At 44.6% G+C, this 18435-nt stretch overlaps 1 protein-coding gene across 2 annotated transcripts in view; it reads left to right on the top strand.

Annotated features, from left to right (window-relative positions):
- Positions 1–18435, top strand: part of MSN (moesin) — a 71559-nt gene that overhangs the window by 52313 nt on the left and 811 nt on the right. For both annotated transcript variants that reach the window (XM_006020509.3, XM_025200115.1), the window contains exons 3-12: positions 8988–9083; positions 9658–9932; positions 10575–10658; positions 11011–11157; positions 12375–12471; positions 13558–13721; positions 15099–15229; positions 16098–16258; positions 16779–16871; positions 17789–18019. In XM_006020509.3, the coding sequence (XP_006020571.2) occupies positions 8988–9083; positions 9658–9932; positions 10575–10658; positions 11011–11157; positions 12375–12471; positions 13558–13721; positions 15099–15229; positions 16098–16258; positions 16779–16871; positions 17789–18019 (1479 nt within the window). The remainder of the gene's footprint in view (positions 1–8987; positions 9084–9657; positions 9933–10574; positions 10659–11010; positions 11158–12374; positions 12472–13557; positions 13722–15098; positions 15230–16097; positions 16259–16778; positions 16872–17788; positions 18020–18435) is intronic.

Below are 18435 nucleotides of genomic sequence, written 5' to 3'. Positions count from 1 at the left end.
GGGGGGGGCTGGATCTGCCCCCTTCCCCACCCCCTTCTCCCAACACAAAAGACTTGCCAGCTGCATGCATCTCTCCAAACTGCCGGGCTGTGCTCCTTGCTACCTCTGTGCTGCTCTGCAACTGCATGCATGCACGGGCATTTATTGGCCACATTATGAGCCACAGAAGGCCGATTTTGATACAGCCAATTTTCTTTGTCAATGCTGATCTGATATTGGATCTCTAGTCAAATCTGAACTCCAGAACCAACCGCCCAGCCTTAAAACAGACAGCTGTAGAGATTATTTTTCTGCTGTGTGGTCTGTTCAGCAGCAAAATAAAATGTGAGCTAACTTTTTTTTCCACTGGATTTTACTTAGTTTTGGAAAAACCTTACTGGTATGTAGATTCCTTTTTTGTACTATACACTACACTAATACCATTAAGTAATGAAACACTGCAACTTTGAAAAAGTAACACAGCCTGACATTGTTTGTTCCCATTGAAGCATACCAGCATGCAACCACATATGAAACTCATATTGTTATACAGCAATCTATACAATTCTATATATATAATACATGGATATAACATATAGATTATGCCATACTTGTGTATCTTAACACAGATAAACACTGTATCCTTCAGTCCTATGCTGTATTGAAGAAAGCATGAACAAGTCTTCCACTTAACTGCTGTGAAAAGTACACAATGGCTTACATTGATGTATAGCTTTCCATAGGGCTTCTGAAGAGCTTTACAAACTACATGTACAGTTACAAGGAACCACTTCCAGAACATCTGGAGTAGAATGTAACAGCTGTCAAAAAGCACAAAGCATCACCATGTGGGCTTAATTTAAAAAGCCAATATTGCATTGGTTTGTGAAATGGATGCCACTTTAGGAAACCATCCAAAGAAAACATTCGCTTCATGACTGGTGAGGCTTTCTAGGTTTAACTGTTTCTCACTGCGACTTAGGCAGCTTGTACCATAAGATGTTCTTGTGAAAATGTGATCTCACGTGCTTCAGGAGCCAAACATTAAAACTGAGCTCCAGTTTCCAAAGGGTGAATGGAGCAGGCAGTTGTTTTCTTAGTGCGAAGCTTTAGCTAATCTTGGTCAAAGCAGAAAAAGATTACCATTTTTTTTTTTCTTTCCATTTTAGATTTGTTCTTCAAGCCTATTTCAGCATCGCATTGGTTGACACTTGCCTATCTCTACATCTATCTGCCTCAAAAGCCATTTTAGATAGCCTCTAAAAATTCATGTTTGCAGGCCATTAGTACCTTTGGAGGCATTAATTATCTTCTTGGGAAGGGGGGAGAGGCATTTCCAGTAGGGCATAGTAGGTGAATTCTTGGTGGTCCAGATCACTTCCATACAAAATGATGAACCCCTTATTATAATAACTTTGCAGTGTGGAGAAGTGGTTCAGGGGCTGCCTACCTCCTAAATTTCCTCTCTCCTGTGTGACTTCTGCCTTCTGGAATCCCTCATGCTACTTATTATTCACGCCTCTCTTCTTAAGTGTGTGATCCTAAGGCCATAGGCAGGCATTCATTTCTACTGCGGCAAATTTGTGGGAGACTTAGTGGTAGAAATCTTACCAAGAGAGGCATTCCAGTCTGCAGCAGCCCCCTCCTCTGCCAGCTTTGCCCTCCCCAGACTGGCATTACCCTGGTTGAGGGAAGGCATGGGGGTGAGCAGTGAGAAAAAGCTCTCTACGCCTTGTCCAGAGTGGGGTTGCCTGTCTGGGGAACACACAAGGAGCTGCAACAACCTGACTCCTTGCTGGTCTCAGAAAGGCAGCCCCAGCTCAGCTCCTGATCAGGTGGGGAAATGCCCCTTCACCTTTCTCAAGCTGGAGCCCTCCTGCCACCCCCTCCAGTCTGCAGAAGACGCGGGGCAAGCGGCTATTGGGCTCCTCCCTGCCATGAGTAGTAGAGCAGAAGTGTGGAGGAGTTCATTTTGTTACGAGAAACTCTTGTGCAGGGGAGATCTAGGTTTCAGAGTAGGTTTCTTGCAGATGGGGCACACTTTTCGCCATGAGAAACTGCCCAGAACACACCAAAAGGATCCAGACCGTGCCATGACAAGAAATGCAAAACCTGCCAACACATCTCCACCACCCCCACAATTACTATACCCCACAACAGAGCCATCAGCATCCCTGGATCTTAGAGCTGCACCTCCAGAAATGTAATATACTGCATCCAATGCACTAAATGCCCTGATGGAAAATATGTAGGAGAGACCAGACAACTGCGCACCAGAATGAATGCACACCGGAAGTCCATCAAAGACAGAAATACCCAACTACCGGTGGGGGCACATTTCTCACAGGAGGGCCACACTCTCTCCAGTCTCTCAGTCCTGATCCTCAAGGGAAACTTATACAACACTTCCCAGAGACGAGCCTATGAGCTCCATTTCCTCAACCTGCTGGATACTAGAGATCATGGGCTAAACATAGACATTAGATTTTTGATACATTACAATCTGCCTGGCAACTGACTCCCCAGCCCAGCCCAGCCCAGCCCCTGGCTTCTTTACTTTTCATTGAGCACACACCAACTGCTGAAACTTCCTTAGCCTGACGAAGGGTTTTTGAACTTGAAAGCTTGCTTAATAACGATTCTCCAACTATTTGGGTTGGTTTAATAAAAGAGATCAAATTCACCCAAGGAACCTTGTCTGCCTATGTCCTTAGACCAACACGGCTACAACCTACACTCCTGCCCATTTATATGGCATTCATGCAATTTCTAGTGGGAGAGCGGCATTTTTGCTAGAAATGTAATGCCTGTCTGAGACCTAAAATGAATGACCCTTTTGGTAAGGCCTCTGGCACAGAAGATGTAATTATATTCCCTTAAGTACAGAAAAGGTTGCGATTTGAAGCCCTCTAAATGGAATGAGCTTGATTTTATGTAATTTGGAGGAACAAAACCAGTGGTGTTCCCCATGCTTTGGGAACTATGCATTTTATAAACCAGTTTAGTTGAAAAGTGGGCTGCAGAATGCCCTGTTAATGTTCCCATCCAGGAAGAGCACACAGCAACTGCTGCAGCTTCCTTAGCCTGACGAAGGGTTTTTGAACCTGAAAGCTTGCTTAATAACTATTCTCCAAACATTTGGGTTGGTCTAATAAAAGATATCAAATTCACCCAAGGAACCTTGTCTGTTAATGTAACAGCACTAGAGAAGCAGTCTGAGAAGCATGGGCAGGAAAACCGTGCTTTTCACTATGTAGGAATTCGTTGCATGGTTTTTTTGTTTTTGTTTTTTTTAAAGCACCGAGAAAGTCATTGAACTTTTATGACTCAAAAGGGAGAGACTGTCTCTTCTTATTCTTGTGCCTGGGAGGAAAGAGATGAAACTAAGTACCATGGCCACCTAGAACCTGGTTCCTCATTTCTGCAACTAGCCGCCATACCCACAGTCGCTGTGGCTGCTTTCAGTGACCATGTCTGACACAGCCAAGGGCAAAGGCATTTAAGCTTAATGAAAATGTGTATGTCAGCCCTGGACTTTAGGTCTGGAACAGAAGTTTCATAAACCAGTTTGATCTAAATCGGTTAAGTCTGATACTACATTCAACCAAGTTCATTTTAAACCAGTTTCCACAATTTTGAAACTGGTTTATGTGCACTGAGCTTCTGCTTGGTTACAGGTTTAAACCAGTTTCTGACCACTTAAACCCGTTTGTGTAACTTCTGTCCCTAGCCTTGGTGTCCAGTTAAGATCAAATGTCCTACTTGTTACTGTGAGCGATGGGTTCAGAAAGTTGGGAAAGTGTTGCTGCATTGTGGCTTCCAGCAGGTCCACATTTTGAAGGTTACACTTGAGCAGAAATTATGCAGGGTACAAGAGGGGTAACGTAAAAAACAAAAACAAAAAACAGATTCCTAAAGAATGTGATGTTTGACTACAGAATCATTTAATTGCCAGTCATGATGGTTGGCATGGAGGCTAAATGTCTAAGCAGATGCGTGCCTGTGCTATTATACTGTTGGATGAGGGAGTTTACCTTTATGGAGCAGCTGGTGCAAGTGGTGGTAGTGTCTGACATTGCTTTGCTTGATGTTTTCAGCAGAGGCTACTGTGAAATTTAGTCAACTAATGCATTTGGCAAAGGCATACTTTCTGTTCCTGTTTTCCAGCATGTGAAACAATGGGTAGTATGTAGGCTACAGCCAGAGATTCAGTGCATTGAACTGTAACTGCTTTGAACCCCGAACAGTCAGTCAGTCAGTCTCTGGCCCAAACCAGAACTGTAGCCAGGCATTTTTGTGCCTGGTGCAGGTCAGGTGCAGAGCACCCCCACCGTTATTATATAACATTTACTTTCCCTGCTGCTCCCCTGTGTGAGGATGCCTGGTACCAGTGTACCATTTTGTATTGCCCTTGTTACTGTACTGACCCAAACTGTGGCTTTATAAATGCTTGTTTAGCGCTGCAGCCTTCTGGCTTTCATGCACGGTTCATTCTTCTTGAGCTCCTCCTCTGCCATCATGAAATCAAGGAAACTTTAGATGAGGCTTCCATGGTCTCTTGGCTCAAGGCGTTTAGGCTTTATGGAGATCACTGAATAGGGTTGGCTGCTGAGACTTAAGTAGCCTTAGCTCATATTGCCCTTTTGTTCCTGATCTGCCAAGCCTCATGGAGACGGTCCCCTGATTGACTACCACAAACTTATTTTAAAGATTAGTCTCAAGTCCCTAATAACTCCTCATCTTTGCAAGAATAGTTTAGTGCTTTCTCTTTCTGAGAATTGTAGGGTTGGGAGGGACTTCAAGATCAAGTCTAGGTACATGCAGGAGATTGCTAAACACGGGAGCTTCCCAGCAGAAGTTAATTCTGGTAGTAAAAGACTGAGAGAATATGGATTTACAAAATCAAAAGGCAAAGTTGACATTGGCTAAGAAGACAGGACGGGGTGGCACCTTCATTTGTTCAAAAGCATGAGCTGTGGCATGAAGGCTTTCACCTTTGACAGCTCTTTGCCAAATGCAATGAATGGACCTGCAAAGAATAAGGGTACTAAAGAGGAGAAGTTAAGCCAAGCTAGATTTAGATCCACGTTCTGTACTCCAGGGAGTTTGATTTGGGGGTGGTACGGAGACTTCTTGCTTCCAGGCTTCTTTGAACATGTGAATTGTCATTGGGGTGAGGGGGGGGAGGCTTTTTTTAATTTTTTTTTTGTGCCATAGAGATTTGCAATTGTGGCTAAGCATTGACAGTGATGGGGAAAACTTAAATCTCTATTGCTGCTGGTCCGTCTTCATGCAGGTTTATTGCAGGACTTGTTCAAGACTATACATAATTGCATACTGTGCCCTTTAGACTTTTTTTAGGTTGGAGAAAAGGGATGGTTTATAGAACTGATTCTAAGACCATGGATAGGTAGCAAATGCAAAACCACTTTCCCAACAAGCTTCTTGCTTAAGATTCTCCTCCAGCAGCCAAAGCTATATAGCAAAGGGCAATAAGATACTGCACGTGTCCTATTCTATTCTATTTTTCCATTTACAGAAAATGGAAAGTAATGCAGGGAGGAGTGTGGTATGGAGCAAGGTAGATTAATTATGGTATGAAAAAACTGAATTGAAGAAATCTATGTTGCCTTAGAAGGTTTTCCCAGCACATGTATGTTCCTGGTATGTCTGTGGCACTGAAGGCTTTGTGAAAGGATAGGGATCTTTATTTCATTTGAAGATGAAAAGTGGCTGGCACAACTCCAAGCTTGGACTTTGGGCTATCGGGTGTTGCTAGTTAATGGTGCTTGATCTAGGATCTTGTATACATGGGTGGACAATGATAATATAGCTGCGATCTTGAGGATTCTGTGGCTTCCGGAACCATAAAACCCACTAACAGACTCCCTGTGCTGTACTCCAGAGGCCTGTTCAGCCCAAGCAGAGTATCCTACCTGGTGAGGATGGACAGTGTGCTGCTTTTTCATCGGCAGTTTAGACTCTTGCTTTTATGACTTGTTTTGTAACACTGGAGAGAGCTGCTTGTAGATTGATGGATTGTTTGGGGGGATAAGGCAGAACCCCATGCTGTTTGCCTCTATTTCTTCTCTAGTCCACTGACAGGCCTTGCTTGCTTTTGGAACGTGGGACTGTTCATCATGCCTCTCAATGCTGTGCACAGCCTGCCTAAGCACCAGTATATGGGAACAGTTGGACTACTGACCGCTGGGTTCATTCTTTGTATCTGTAGAAATCGCTCTGCCTTGATTGTGCTTTCTCTTTGCCAAGCAGAACAAAAAAAGGGGGATTGGGAGGGGGAGGAGAGAAGAGTAGCAAATGTGGAGGGAAGTTAACGCCTACCAGCATGCACATCCGCCTGGAAAGTTATTTCAGATACAAGCCCCGTGCAGCAGCCAAGCATGTTTGCCTTTGCAGCTTTCATGATTCCTAGACCTCCAACTAAAGCAGAGTGTTTATGCATCTTTAATGTGACTGTGTAGCAATTTGAGGGAAAGCTTTATAGGAGGGGAGGGGGGCTTTGTGAGGGTGTTGAGTTCACAGAGCTGGCTCCTCCGATTTGTCCCATCCATAGTTGATGTTGCTATTACTGTGCAGACTCCTTCTCTGCTGTGGAATAAAAGTCCTTTTGTGTTGGGGCCTCAGTGTGATGCCATTCTGCTCCTTTTTGGCAGTTCAGTCTGCTGAACTCCCAGGCTTAAGCTGCCTGCAAATGAAACTAAGGCAAGCAGACACATGCAGCAGTGGGGGTGAGCCACCATCCCATTCAAATGCTAATGTTGCCTGAAAACAGAGATCTCATTCTAGCTTAAGACTCCTTCCTTCCCTTCCCTTCCCTTCCCCCAACACTGACTGCATGGCTGTCTGCAGGTGTTGAGGCCCTTTAAGAGTGCATGTTCCACTGGGTGATTTTTAAAAATCTTTTTTTGGTTTTGTGTGTGTGTGTGTGTGTGTGTGTGTGTGTGACCTGCCTTTTTCTTGAAGGCTATTCTAAAGAAATGGTAGACAAGGTTGTTTGGGTAAATGTGATATCTGTCATTAGACTGGAAGATCTGGCCCAGTGTTTAAAGGACTACTTGGCGAAGTTCCCTGTTCAATGCGACTGCATGCATAAGGGAAGGCTGCAAGACCTGGCTCAATATTTGGGCTCAGTGAGCCCCCTTTTCATTCTCCTATGAGCCTGTAAGCATCCTGGGGGTGGGGGACAGGAGGCCTAGTGGTATGGGGCAAGAGGCTAAACATTGCTCTAGGATCCAGCATTCCTGTTGCAACTCATGAGCTTCAGACAGTGCAGCTAATACCATAATGCTGATGGGAGCCCTGCTGGGCTGTGCCAGGCTGCACCCAGTGAGAATAATGAAGAAAGGAGCAGAGGGCTTTCTGAAGATTCAAAGAGGAAGTGATTCACAGAGGAAGTGGGAGGGAGTGATCATACAAATACGGTAGCGCAAGTCGTTACAACCCTGTTTCTCCACTTTCTGAGCCATCAGGCATAGACAAGAGAACAGAGTAGTTGTGAAGCCTGTGCAGTAGGGTGGGGTGGATGCATACAACCTCAAAGTACTTGGATATGGAGGATTGGTGTGCATAGCATAATTTCTACCCCCCCCCCTACTTTCAAGCTGGTTAAGATGCTGTTGGGGGTGACACCCGTTGTCCTCACCTTGAGAAACAGCTTCTTCCTGGCTTGCCTGGAGTGTATAAAACACAGTTGTAAACCCAGATAACAGGCAACCTGGAAGTTTTTTCAGTTCTTCACCTCTGCCCCACTGTGGTGTACCCTTGCTTACCAAAAGCCTAATGACACCTTTTTTTGGTGGCTGTTTGCTAAAGAGCTCAAGCATCCCTTCCCCTTGATGGAATATAACTTTATTTCACTTCTGCAAAGCTTTTAAATCTGTGTACTGTACTGCAATGCCAGGGTGTTTTGTTTAACGAAGTGCCAAAAGTGTTCTGGGTGCATGACCAAGAGGAAACTTTAAATTCCAATAGTAGGATTTATCTTGGTGGTGTGTTCCTGTCTAATGGATGTGCTGTGCTTTGCCTAATGGGGGCACCTTTTTAATGGTGACCCCAACTGAACAGCTGGCAGATGAGTAGGTACTACTTCTATACAGGGCAGAATCTAATACAAATCTTAAATTACCACTTGTGTGGTTAACAGGATATATAGCTTTAGTTAAGTGTGCTGTAAGATGAGACCCTTGCTTGTCAAATGGGGGATGTTCTGATGAGTGAAGCTGATTTACATCTGTAGTATCTGTCATTGCCTTTCCCAACTAAAATCCATTGCTTCGTATTTCACCCTCCATTGGCTTTTGTATGGCTGAGCAAGCTGGCATTTCAGCAGTTCATTTGTTGGGAGCTTTGCTGCTGTCCTAATCAAGTCAAGGAAGAAATAGGGGTCTGACCTACATGGTTCTTCCACTCTCTCAAACTGTCTTTTGGAATCCTGGCACTTTCTGTAGCAATTCTTGCCACTATAGCAGCAATAGTGCAGAAGTGGCTGTATGCAATAGCTTTTCTCGGTTGGCATCCTGCTTTAGATGGCTTTGGAAGGCAGCTGAAATGAGTAAGTAGGCAGAGATCTAGTCCCTACCAAGGATTTTATCCTAATTGGAAAGCCGTTGGTCACCCAGAAATGTGACTGGGGAGAGGAGGCATGTAGGAAGCTGGGGCAGAATGGTACAGCTCCATGCATGACTTCAGTTCAGCTGTAACGGAGCTACTAACAAATTACTCTCATCCTGCCTGGAATTTGGCAGATCTCTAAGTATCCTTCATCCACTGCTGTAGTCAAATTATTAGTGTCTTGAGCTTGGGACTGCAGGCTGTTTTGGCCTGTGGTCCTTTCAACTTTTGAGGCTAGGTTTCATTCTGTTCTGAACTTCCTTGTTACATGCTGGCCTGGTGCAGTATGCACAACTTGACTGCACATGGCTCCTGAGCATGTGACCGATCAGCTGTGACTGTTACTAATGGACATGCTTTTCTCTGGCTTTTTCCAGGTGGTAAAGACAATTGGACTGAGAGAAGTGTGGTTTTTTGGACTTCAGTACCAGGATACCAAGGGCTTCTCAACATGGTTGAAACTCAACAAAAAGGTATTTATATACATTGTACACCCTTGTACATTGTACTATTTCCTTGGCTTTTGCCGCGTCACGATTTACCATCCCTTCCCCCTCTGTCCATGACAGGAGCCAAGTCATAAGCAGTAAACTTGGCCAAAAAGTTGCCAACCCCTGGTCTATAGTTCAGACACGGTGCCAGATTTGCTGCTGCTTGTTTGCAGTAGTGCGGTTTTCAGATGGATCTGTTAAATCTCTTCCTTGCTGTACTGTGTTATTAATGTGTAGTAGGCGTGGTAAATAAGACTTAAGCAGGCAGCTGCAAAGCATGCACCTGGTGACCTGTGCTCTGACCTGCTGAAGCTAGAGTCACAATAGTACCTGGTGAAGAATAAGCAGTGACAAATGATGCTGGACGTCTCCCAAAGGGAAGATACTTGTGAGGGGAGACCTGGAGAATCTTGCTCTGCTGCATGCTTGCTTTTTGTATTGGAAAGGAAGAATTCACTGAATGTGCCCCTTCTTTTTAACATGCCACTGAAATTCTAGCTGGCCTGATGAATACTAAGTCTGACTGTCCACTCTCTCTTCTTCTCCCCCCGCCCAGGTGACGGCCCAGGACGTTCGCAAGGAAAGCCCATTGCTCTTCAAGTTCCGTGCCAAGTTCTACCCAGAGGATGTGGCTGAAGAGCTAATTCAGGATATCACGCAGCGCCTCTTCTTCCTTCAGGTGAAGGAGGGCATCTTGAATGATGATATTTACTGCCCTCCAGAGACTGCCGTCCTTCTCGCTTCTTATGCTGTCCAGTCAAAATATGCAGACTTCAACAAGGAAGTGCACAAGACTGGCTATCTTGCTGGTGATAAACTCGTTCCACAAAGGTATGCAAGCTTTTCCGCTCCTGCGAGCATCCAGTGCCATAGGCTATATACAGGTTCTGTGTGTTAGATAGATAGCTTCACGTTGGTTTTTGGCTGGAATCTCATGAACTGTACCTCGACTCTGGTTGCATGCATGCAGTAAGTGCAAGGCTACATATCAAATGCTATGGTCTCATTGTCCAAGGAGCTTGTCAGAGCCCATTGCAGCTAAACAATCACTGAATGTGATTTAGAAACTTGTGATTTTTAAACTCCTTTTGTGTGAAGAAGCAAAAGGAAGAGACATTAATGGAGCAGACAAGCAAAACAAGAACCAACAGCTTTATAACAAGTCGTTGTAATGGTACAAGGAGAAACAAAAGCAGAATACCGTTTTGCTTAAATAGTCAAGGCTTGAGTAGCATGATATGGTGGCTTGGCTACAGTTCCAACTCTGGACAAGTGCTTCCTTGGAACAAGTGGGTGAGGGGGGGGGGAAACTTGGGGCCAGTAGGAGTAGTTATTGAGGCTTTTTGGCACTGACCTGCATTGCAAAGGTACTTTAGATGGTGGGCCATGATTGCAGCTGCTTGGACCAGCCTCACTACACTTTTCGTCCCCTTTTAACTAACAAGATTCTGTTTCCTGTTGCTTCCTTTCTAGAGTTTTGGAGCAGCACAAACTCAATAAGGACCAGTGGGAGGAGAGGATTCAGGTGTGGCATGAGGAACATCGGGGAATGCTCAGGTAACTTGGCTTATGGCTTGATATTATTTTGCCCTGTTAAAGAAATGGGGCTATACCAGCCTGTAGTTGCCTCAGGTTTTGTAGTAAACATTTTATTTGTCCTTGGGTGAAAGCCTGTTAGCATTGCATTTGTCATCTTGCTGAAGAATAATTAGATTCGTCTTGGGTGATCATCAGGCTGTCCTTTCAGGTGAAATAGAACGTGCCTAACTCGTGTATCTCTTAAGGCAGTGTGCAGCCATACTGTCAGACTTGCTGCCAACTTACCTGCCAACTAAAGGTAGCAGCTTCTCCCCATAATGCCTTTTATTTGGCGTCTGTGTGAAAAATCTGTTTCCTTTGCATGTTTTAGAGAAGATGCCATCTTGGAATACCTGAAAATTGCACAAGATCTGGAAATGTATGGGGTGAACTACTTCAGTATTAAGAACAAGAAAGGCTCTGAACTCTGGCTAGGTGTAGATGCCCTTGGCCTCAACATATATGAGCAGAATGACAGGTAACAAAAACCTTTCTTAGATCTCTTTGGGTGACCTTTTGTTCTTCAGCACATACTGAAAAAAACTACCCTCCAAAACAAAGGAATATTTTAAAGAATTCAGGTTTTTAGTAAGAAATGTGCTCCTTACTCACCTATGTGCAGCCTTGACCAATTGAAGGCACAGTAAGGGTGGCATCTCATTAGAGCAAAATCCATTTTAACAAATTCCATTGCAACAAACTTTTAAATCCTAGCTGCTGGCCTGTAGTGAGTAATGCCAAGTGGCTATTTGTTAGAAAGGAATTCACTACTATAGAAAATGGTCTTTACAGTAAACACTTTCACTCTTGTCCAAGGCTTTGTTCAAAACCTCTCATTTTAAAATGAATGTCTCCCCTGTTAAACCAGCTTGCCTCTGAATTGGGAGCAAGAACAGGAACAGTAAGGGTGGGGACTTACCAGGCCTCAGCTATTCTGTAGTAACTGTTGCACCCTGGAGCAAGAGCCAGGCACAGTTTTACCTCCGAATGAAACAAATGTGGCTCAGTTGTCACAATTCTTTTTGTTTTTCCTCCGAGAGCTGTCCCTGTTCTCGTAGGGTAGCGGAGTCATTTTTAAGTCCTGCCCTCACTACCCATAAGTGACCAGCTATTGAGGTATGTGTGCACACGTTTCCCCCAGTGAACAGTGTACTCTCCTTCATGGTTTGACTGCTCTGTGGTAACTCCTCAAATAATATCATTACAATGAAATAAACTGGGCATCCCTATGAAGTTTCATTATGATAGAAAAACCACACAGGTGGAACTTAAGTAAACTCTTCCAGGCTGTCCCTATTAGTTCTTGGTTAAGGTCCTGAACACAAGCTGCATGACATTAAATTTGACTGTTTTAATAAAACTACTGGGAGAGCTCCTCATAATCCATGTAATTGCTGTGCAGGGACAACTTGACATTGAATTGAATCCCATTGAATAGAATTTCCTTGACTCTCTCTTGTTTTATTTTAAATTGTCGTCTCTGCAAGGCAAGGAAACAGTTGATTACTGTTCTTGCATTTCAGTTTTCACATGCCTCTGCGACTCTTAATTTCTGGAACTTGGGGGAAAAGCTCAAGTACTGTTAGAGCCATTTTGACACTTCCAGTCTACTGTTGGCTAATTTGGAATAAATTTAGAGTAACTTCTGCTAAACTTCCTCCATTCTTTCTTTGTTTTTTCTTTAAATCCTTGCAGGCTAACTCCAAAAATTGGATTCCCTTGGAGCGAGATCAGGAATATCTCATTTAATGACAAGAAGTTTGTCATCAAGCCCATTGACAAGAAAGCTCCAGTAAGAGACCCATTCAAATGTCAAATTTTAATAAACACTCAAAGATGCACTTAAATAATTTTTTAAAAGCATTTTACAAGCAATTTTCCAATAACTAGCAGAAGGTATTTAAAGTATTGTCGAAGTGAATGGATGGGTTGACAGGCAGTTGTGGGTAGGGGAGAGGTTGTTGTGTTAGGTTTGCTTTATGATTTGGAGGCAGGAAATCACTGAGGTCACCTCTGCAGCCATCTTTGTTGCAGAGTTTGCTGCCTTGCTTGCTGTTTTTTGATTAGCTTGAGGAAAGCTTGGCTTGCTGTACAGAACCCAAAATGGACAACTTCTGTCTACCTTTTGTGCTATAGCTTTTGACTCCTTAGCTTTCCCATATTTCCTAGTATCTTCCTTCTCTGAATGATCACTCTACCACTGTTTGGAAACCACTTCCTTGCTGTTCTTATGCATGAGTAGCCACAATGAAGTTGCATTTCCCCAGGAGAAATGCACCGGAGGAAACCTGTTTAAGGTGTGAGCAAGAAAATGAACATTCCAGTTGGAGGAAGGGTAGATTATATCATCTCAAAACTGAAAACCTAATTGTGCAATTTGTAGCTTGTTCTAGAAGATGGAAATGCGTTAATATAAAAGCACGGATGCTCGTTGGGCATGTTTTTAATGGCTTTTTGAGCATTTAATGGTGTGCATGCAATATCCTGACAATGCAAAATCCAGCTTTGGCAAGCTGACAGACTACCAGGTCTTCCCTAGATAAGACACCTGAGCCTTCCTCACTTTGCACTGGTAATATCTGGAGACTTTGAACATTTTAAGGACAGTGTTGTTAAAATGTGCCCTGTGGTATTGTCTGTTCTGTGGATTCCTACAGACCTTCATAGTTTTGTGTGTGTTTGTTACTACTGCTAAGTGCCTGGTTTGCCACTACGTTTTGCCTTGCTTATAGGTGAAGTGCCCTCTTATTGCTAATTGGTCTTTTTAGCCTTCCCTCAACTGTTGCCCCTTGTGAGCATGTTGTGGGTAGCAATAGTGAAGTATGTATGGGGCATGCTAGGGAAATATGTTTTAATGCTTTCTCCCCTCTGTCTTAAGGACTTTGTATTCTATGCCCCACGACTACGAATTAACAAGCGAATCCTGGCGCTGTGCATGGGGAACCACGAACTCTATATGCGCAGGCGTAAGCCAGACACCATTGAAGTGCAGCAAATGAAGGCACAGGCTCGGGAAGAAAAACATCAGAAACAGATGGAGAGGTAGATACCATGAGGATCTGAACCTGAGCTGCTTCTGATGACCACTGTGTACAAACCACATTGTGTTAGTACAACTGCTGAAAGTGCCTGCCCATTAATACCAGATCTTACTAGGGTCTAGTTTTGGCAGCTGAAGCGCATTCTTTTCTAAATGGATGAGGCAGATGGCACAATTCCTAAACATGACTTGGTGTTAGGATAGTCTTGATCTGAGAACTGTTCTTATAGGCAGATGAGGTTCTTTGGGTGAATCTGATATCTTTTATTAGACCAACTTAAATAGTTGGAAAATTTTCTTAGCAAACTTTTGGGTTTAAAAACCCCTAGTTTAAACTGAGGTTTGTGGAGCAAAGTGTGCTCAAGACAGTAGAGATCATCTCATTGGGATATACAGAGCAAAATTTGAAGATGTAGCTTTTGATGTTTTATCACTAAGGCCCCTTCTACACATCACAGGTCATGTGATATATAAAAGGTATGGCTACAGCCTACACCCCTGAACTGTTCTATTGCATTTTAATGCAATTTTGATACTATATCTCATGTCCCCTCCACATGTGCATGGCAGGAAGTGTGGGATTGCACATTAAATCCTGTCGTACCTTATTGCCAGTGCAGAAGGAACCTGATTCCAGGCTCCCCTGCACCAGCAAGAAGCAGGCTTCCATGGCTGGGAGCTTCACACACCTCAGTTGTGAGGGGCTTCCAGCCATGGGGGACAACCCATGTATACCTGGCACTGTATGAACCCTTCTGTGGTGATCTCCCTGCCTGAGGGATGCAGGGAAACTCCTGGAGCTGGAGGATCACTGTAGGGGACAGTCCTCTTCCACCCCCAGACCTGGGATTCCAGCTGCTGTGATCCTTGGGGCTTGGGGTTTTTTCCCTGGGCATGATGCATCCCTGTGGCTGGGAGCTGCCAGCTGAGGGAGCTCCCAGCAGCAGGGGTGATTCTGCTACATGTACAAATTACAGCTTGATAGTAACTAGTTACTAAGGCAGTGCGCACTTTTTTTGAGGTTTAACTTGTATAGCTGGTTGGAGCTTTTTATTGCTTGTGATAACTACATTGCACATGTAACTGGTCTCCAAGTGATTGTGCAATTACCTGGCTAACTGCACAAGACCTGTGATGTGTAGAAGGGACCTTAATGATGAAACTTCAAAAGTGGTCTTCACACATTGCTCTGTATATCCCAATGAGATAAGTATCTGCTCTACTCAGTCTTGAGTAGAGTTTGTTCTACAAACAGGCCTATCTAGAATCCATCAGATGAGTTGCCTCTTGCATGATCATGACTCTTCTGTTGGAGAGCCCTGCTACTTTTATACTGCAGTTTAGATTTAGCTGCTTTGTTTTAACTCTTCCTTAATCAGAGCCCTGCTGGAGAATGAGAAGAAGAAGAGGGAACTGGCAGAGAAGGAGAAAGAGAAGATTGAACGTGAGAAGGAGGAGCTGATGGAACGGCTCAGGCAAATTGAGGAGCAAACGAAGAAGGCTCAGCAAGGTACTAAGAAATCTTTTTTGGCAGAGAAACTGTCTAGCTTTGGGTATTTGCACTAAAAATTTCAAGGTCCTAAAATTGGGCATCCTCCTGAAGCTTGTCCTGAGCCTTTAGGTCCTCCATATCTCCCACGTATCTCAGATCTTGAATTCTGCAGTGTTGCACATCAAAAACCTAGCCTTGGCTCCCAGTGAAGACCTAGGAGGGGATCTGTTGGATAGGCAGGCTGGCTGATCTGTCATCTGGGATCAGATCTGATCTTTTGTCTTGGGGCCGTTGTAGTCAGAGACGACAGTAGCAGGGTGTGGGGCCTGGGGCAAATCAGCCTGTGCAGGGCCTGGACACAGCAGGAGGGAGGGGGATGGTGAGTGGCCGGATGCAAAGCTGGCTCAGCTCCACAGGGCCCCTCAAAGCGCAGGGCCTGGGGCAGTTGCCCTGACTTCCTCCTCTTCCCTTCCCACGAATGGCCCTGACTGTAGTAAGGTTTTATGCTGTAATGCTTTATTGTTGGGAAGAGATCTCTATGGTGGAGACTTCAGAACTCTTATTCCCATCAACAGTCCTGGTTTCTTAAGCTACAGGGCAGAACCATTGGTGCTGGGGTGGGGACAGCTAGTCAGAACCCAGATGGGTTTAGCCTGTAGTTCAGGGGTTGAAGATGACTGCAACAGGCACAGGACTTTAGGGCAGACGGACTAAAATAGATTCTCCAAGCAGGATACTGCTGGTACCCTACTAGTGAATATTGCTTCTGTATGCCCACCAGTGCAGGGAGGTGTATGTCAGGGAGAGTTACTTTCTTGCTGCTGTTCTAGGCTTGATCTCCAAGCCTGGCTTTGCTTCCTTCTTTTTCATGCTGCTCTTTCTTCAGAACTGGAAGAACAGACCCGCAGAGCATTGGAGCTGGATCAAGAAAGGAAACGAGCCCAGGAGGAAGCAGAGAAGCTGGCTAAGGAACGTCGGGAGGCAGAAGAGGCAAAGGAAGCCCTGCTGAAAGCTTCCAATGACCAGAAGAAAACCCAGGAACAGCTGGTGAGCAGACTTAGCCAGGGAGAATGGCTTTCTGGATGCCTCCTTGGTCTTTTTAGTGGTATAGACTCCTTGCCTAAGCAGTAGTTTAGCAGGGAATTGGTTGGGAATTCGGTTTCTTTTAATTCAGATCCTTATCAGATGCATAAGCTAGTACCTTCTTTAAAACTAAATCTTTACTAAATTGGTGATTTAACGGAGAACATCTTTTAGTCGAGTACCTCCACATGCATACCCCCTAATAATGAGCATGGAGAAGTTGGTTCTGTGGCCTTTTCTACAGGATGCAAAAGTCTTGTATAGAGGAAGACCCAAACCTGAAATTCCAGTTACAGGGTGGGCCCAAAGCGCCCAACAGCACAGCAGTGAGCATCAGAACTCTCTTGAATGTATGGCAGTCTGGCTTAGTCGTCTTCCCCTTTTTGGGGGCAGTCCCTTGCTGCTTGGAGGCTTGAGGAGATGGATACTCCCTTAACTTAGAAGGAAATAAAATATTCAAACCCCTTGTATCTTACTTCTACAGTCTTCAGAGATGGCAGAACTTACATCTAGAATCATGCAGCTGGAGGTGGCCAGGCAGAAGAAGGAGAGTGAAGCCTTTGAGTGGCAACAGAAGGTACAAATGGCATCTGGTTACAAACACCTTCCCTCCCTTCCCCTGGTGCAAAAAGCTTTTGACACAGGTTTCCCCCTTTATTCTGGCTTCCGTGGGCTGGTCTGACCCTATGAGCTTACCTTGTCACTTATGACATTTTGTTTTTAGCATGTAAGGTAATAAAACTGAGAACACTGCAGCAGGAAAGCCTGAGCTGCATTTGAACTCCAAAGTACCAGCTACTCCTGATTTCATGTTGCATGGGCTTAGTCTAATGACAATGCTTACTGCCTTCACAGCGTTCAGCTAGACACTAGATGTTCGGCTGCCAGGACAAAGGAATATGGAAGCCCCTCATGCTTTCACAGTTGAATTGAGTCTTCCTATTGGGGAATGTTTTTGGGGTGCAGAATACACATTTACTCCTGTCCACAGTGTTGAACTGATGATTCAATCATCCTTATGCTGCCCAAAGTTCACCCACTATTTCTAAAATGGATGCTTTGGGAGTAATTCCTAAGAATTTAGGAAGGATCCTTTGTAACTTTAAAATGGATCTGGGAATGATACTGTTGGGTGTATTTTCAGGTAGTCGCATGAAACTGCCTACTCCATATTTTAGCTTGGCTGCAGCTCATGCACACATGAGTAGCTGTTTAAAGTGCATTTATGTACAGTGTAGGTATAACAATTATGCTGGATGGCTACACATGCAAATGTCTAAGTCCCACTTATAATGGGATATGACCCTACCATCAGCCTTCTTCCTGACCAGTTCTTATGAAGGTTCCACTTGAAAGCTTCTGGCACACAGGGGTCATTATAATGTGGACATGATAGAAACAGACTTCTGAGCCCAAGAATATATTCTTGGGTCCCTTGGAGTGAAACCTGCCAGTAGGAGACTCATTAACTTGAGTGGTATGTTTTTACCTCAGGCCCAGATGGTGCAGGAGGACCTAGAAAAGACCAAAGAAGAACTGAAGACGGCCATGACCACCCCTCATGTCACTGAACCCATCCATGCCGAGAATGAGAATGATGAACAGGATGAGAATGCTGCAGAGGCCAGTGCTGAACTGCGGTCAGATGCTACTATTAAGGACCGCAGTGAGGAGGACCGCACCACTGAAGCAGAGAAGAATGAACGAGTCCAGAAACACTTGAAGGTAGGGGCAGAAAGGCTATGGGCTTCTGCAGTGCTTGTACATCCTCCTGGCCTTGTTTATGTAGCTGGAGTGGGGAGCAAGGTAGTTAAGAATCTGGGAAACATGATCTCATGTCAGTTGACTGATACGTTGGAAAACGTAGAGGGAGTGCAGCAAAACTTGCCTTGGCTCTCATCAAGCAGCTTCTTTTTAAACCCCTGTTAGTGAAGAGTACATGGTACTGCCAAGGAAAAGCATCTGTTGCGTGTAATGTGCTAAGATGAATCCTGCCAGCCATCTGACAGCTGTTCAGTAATGAGCTGGAGGACTTAGTCCAGTTCCTATTGAGCAGGTGCCTGTAGTAGTCTGTCATGTTGGCTGAGCCTCTGCTGGACTATGCAGCTCAATTGCAGCATGGTTCTTGGAGGCAGCTTTAG

The sequence above is a fragment of the Alligator sinensis genome, unplaced genomic scaffold, assembly GCF_000455745.1.
Source record: "Alligator sinensis unplaced genomic scaffold, ASM45574v1 scaffold809_1, whole genome shotgun sequence".
NCBI lineage: Eukaryota > Metazoa > Chordata > Crocodylia > Alligatoridae > Alligator > Alligator sinensis.
Note: the sequence above shows the minus strand (reverse complement) of the source record. Positions and strands in the feature narration are given on the sequence as shown.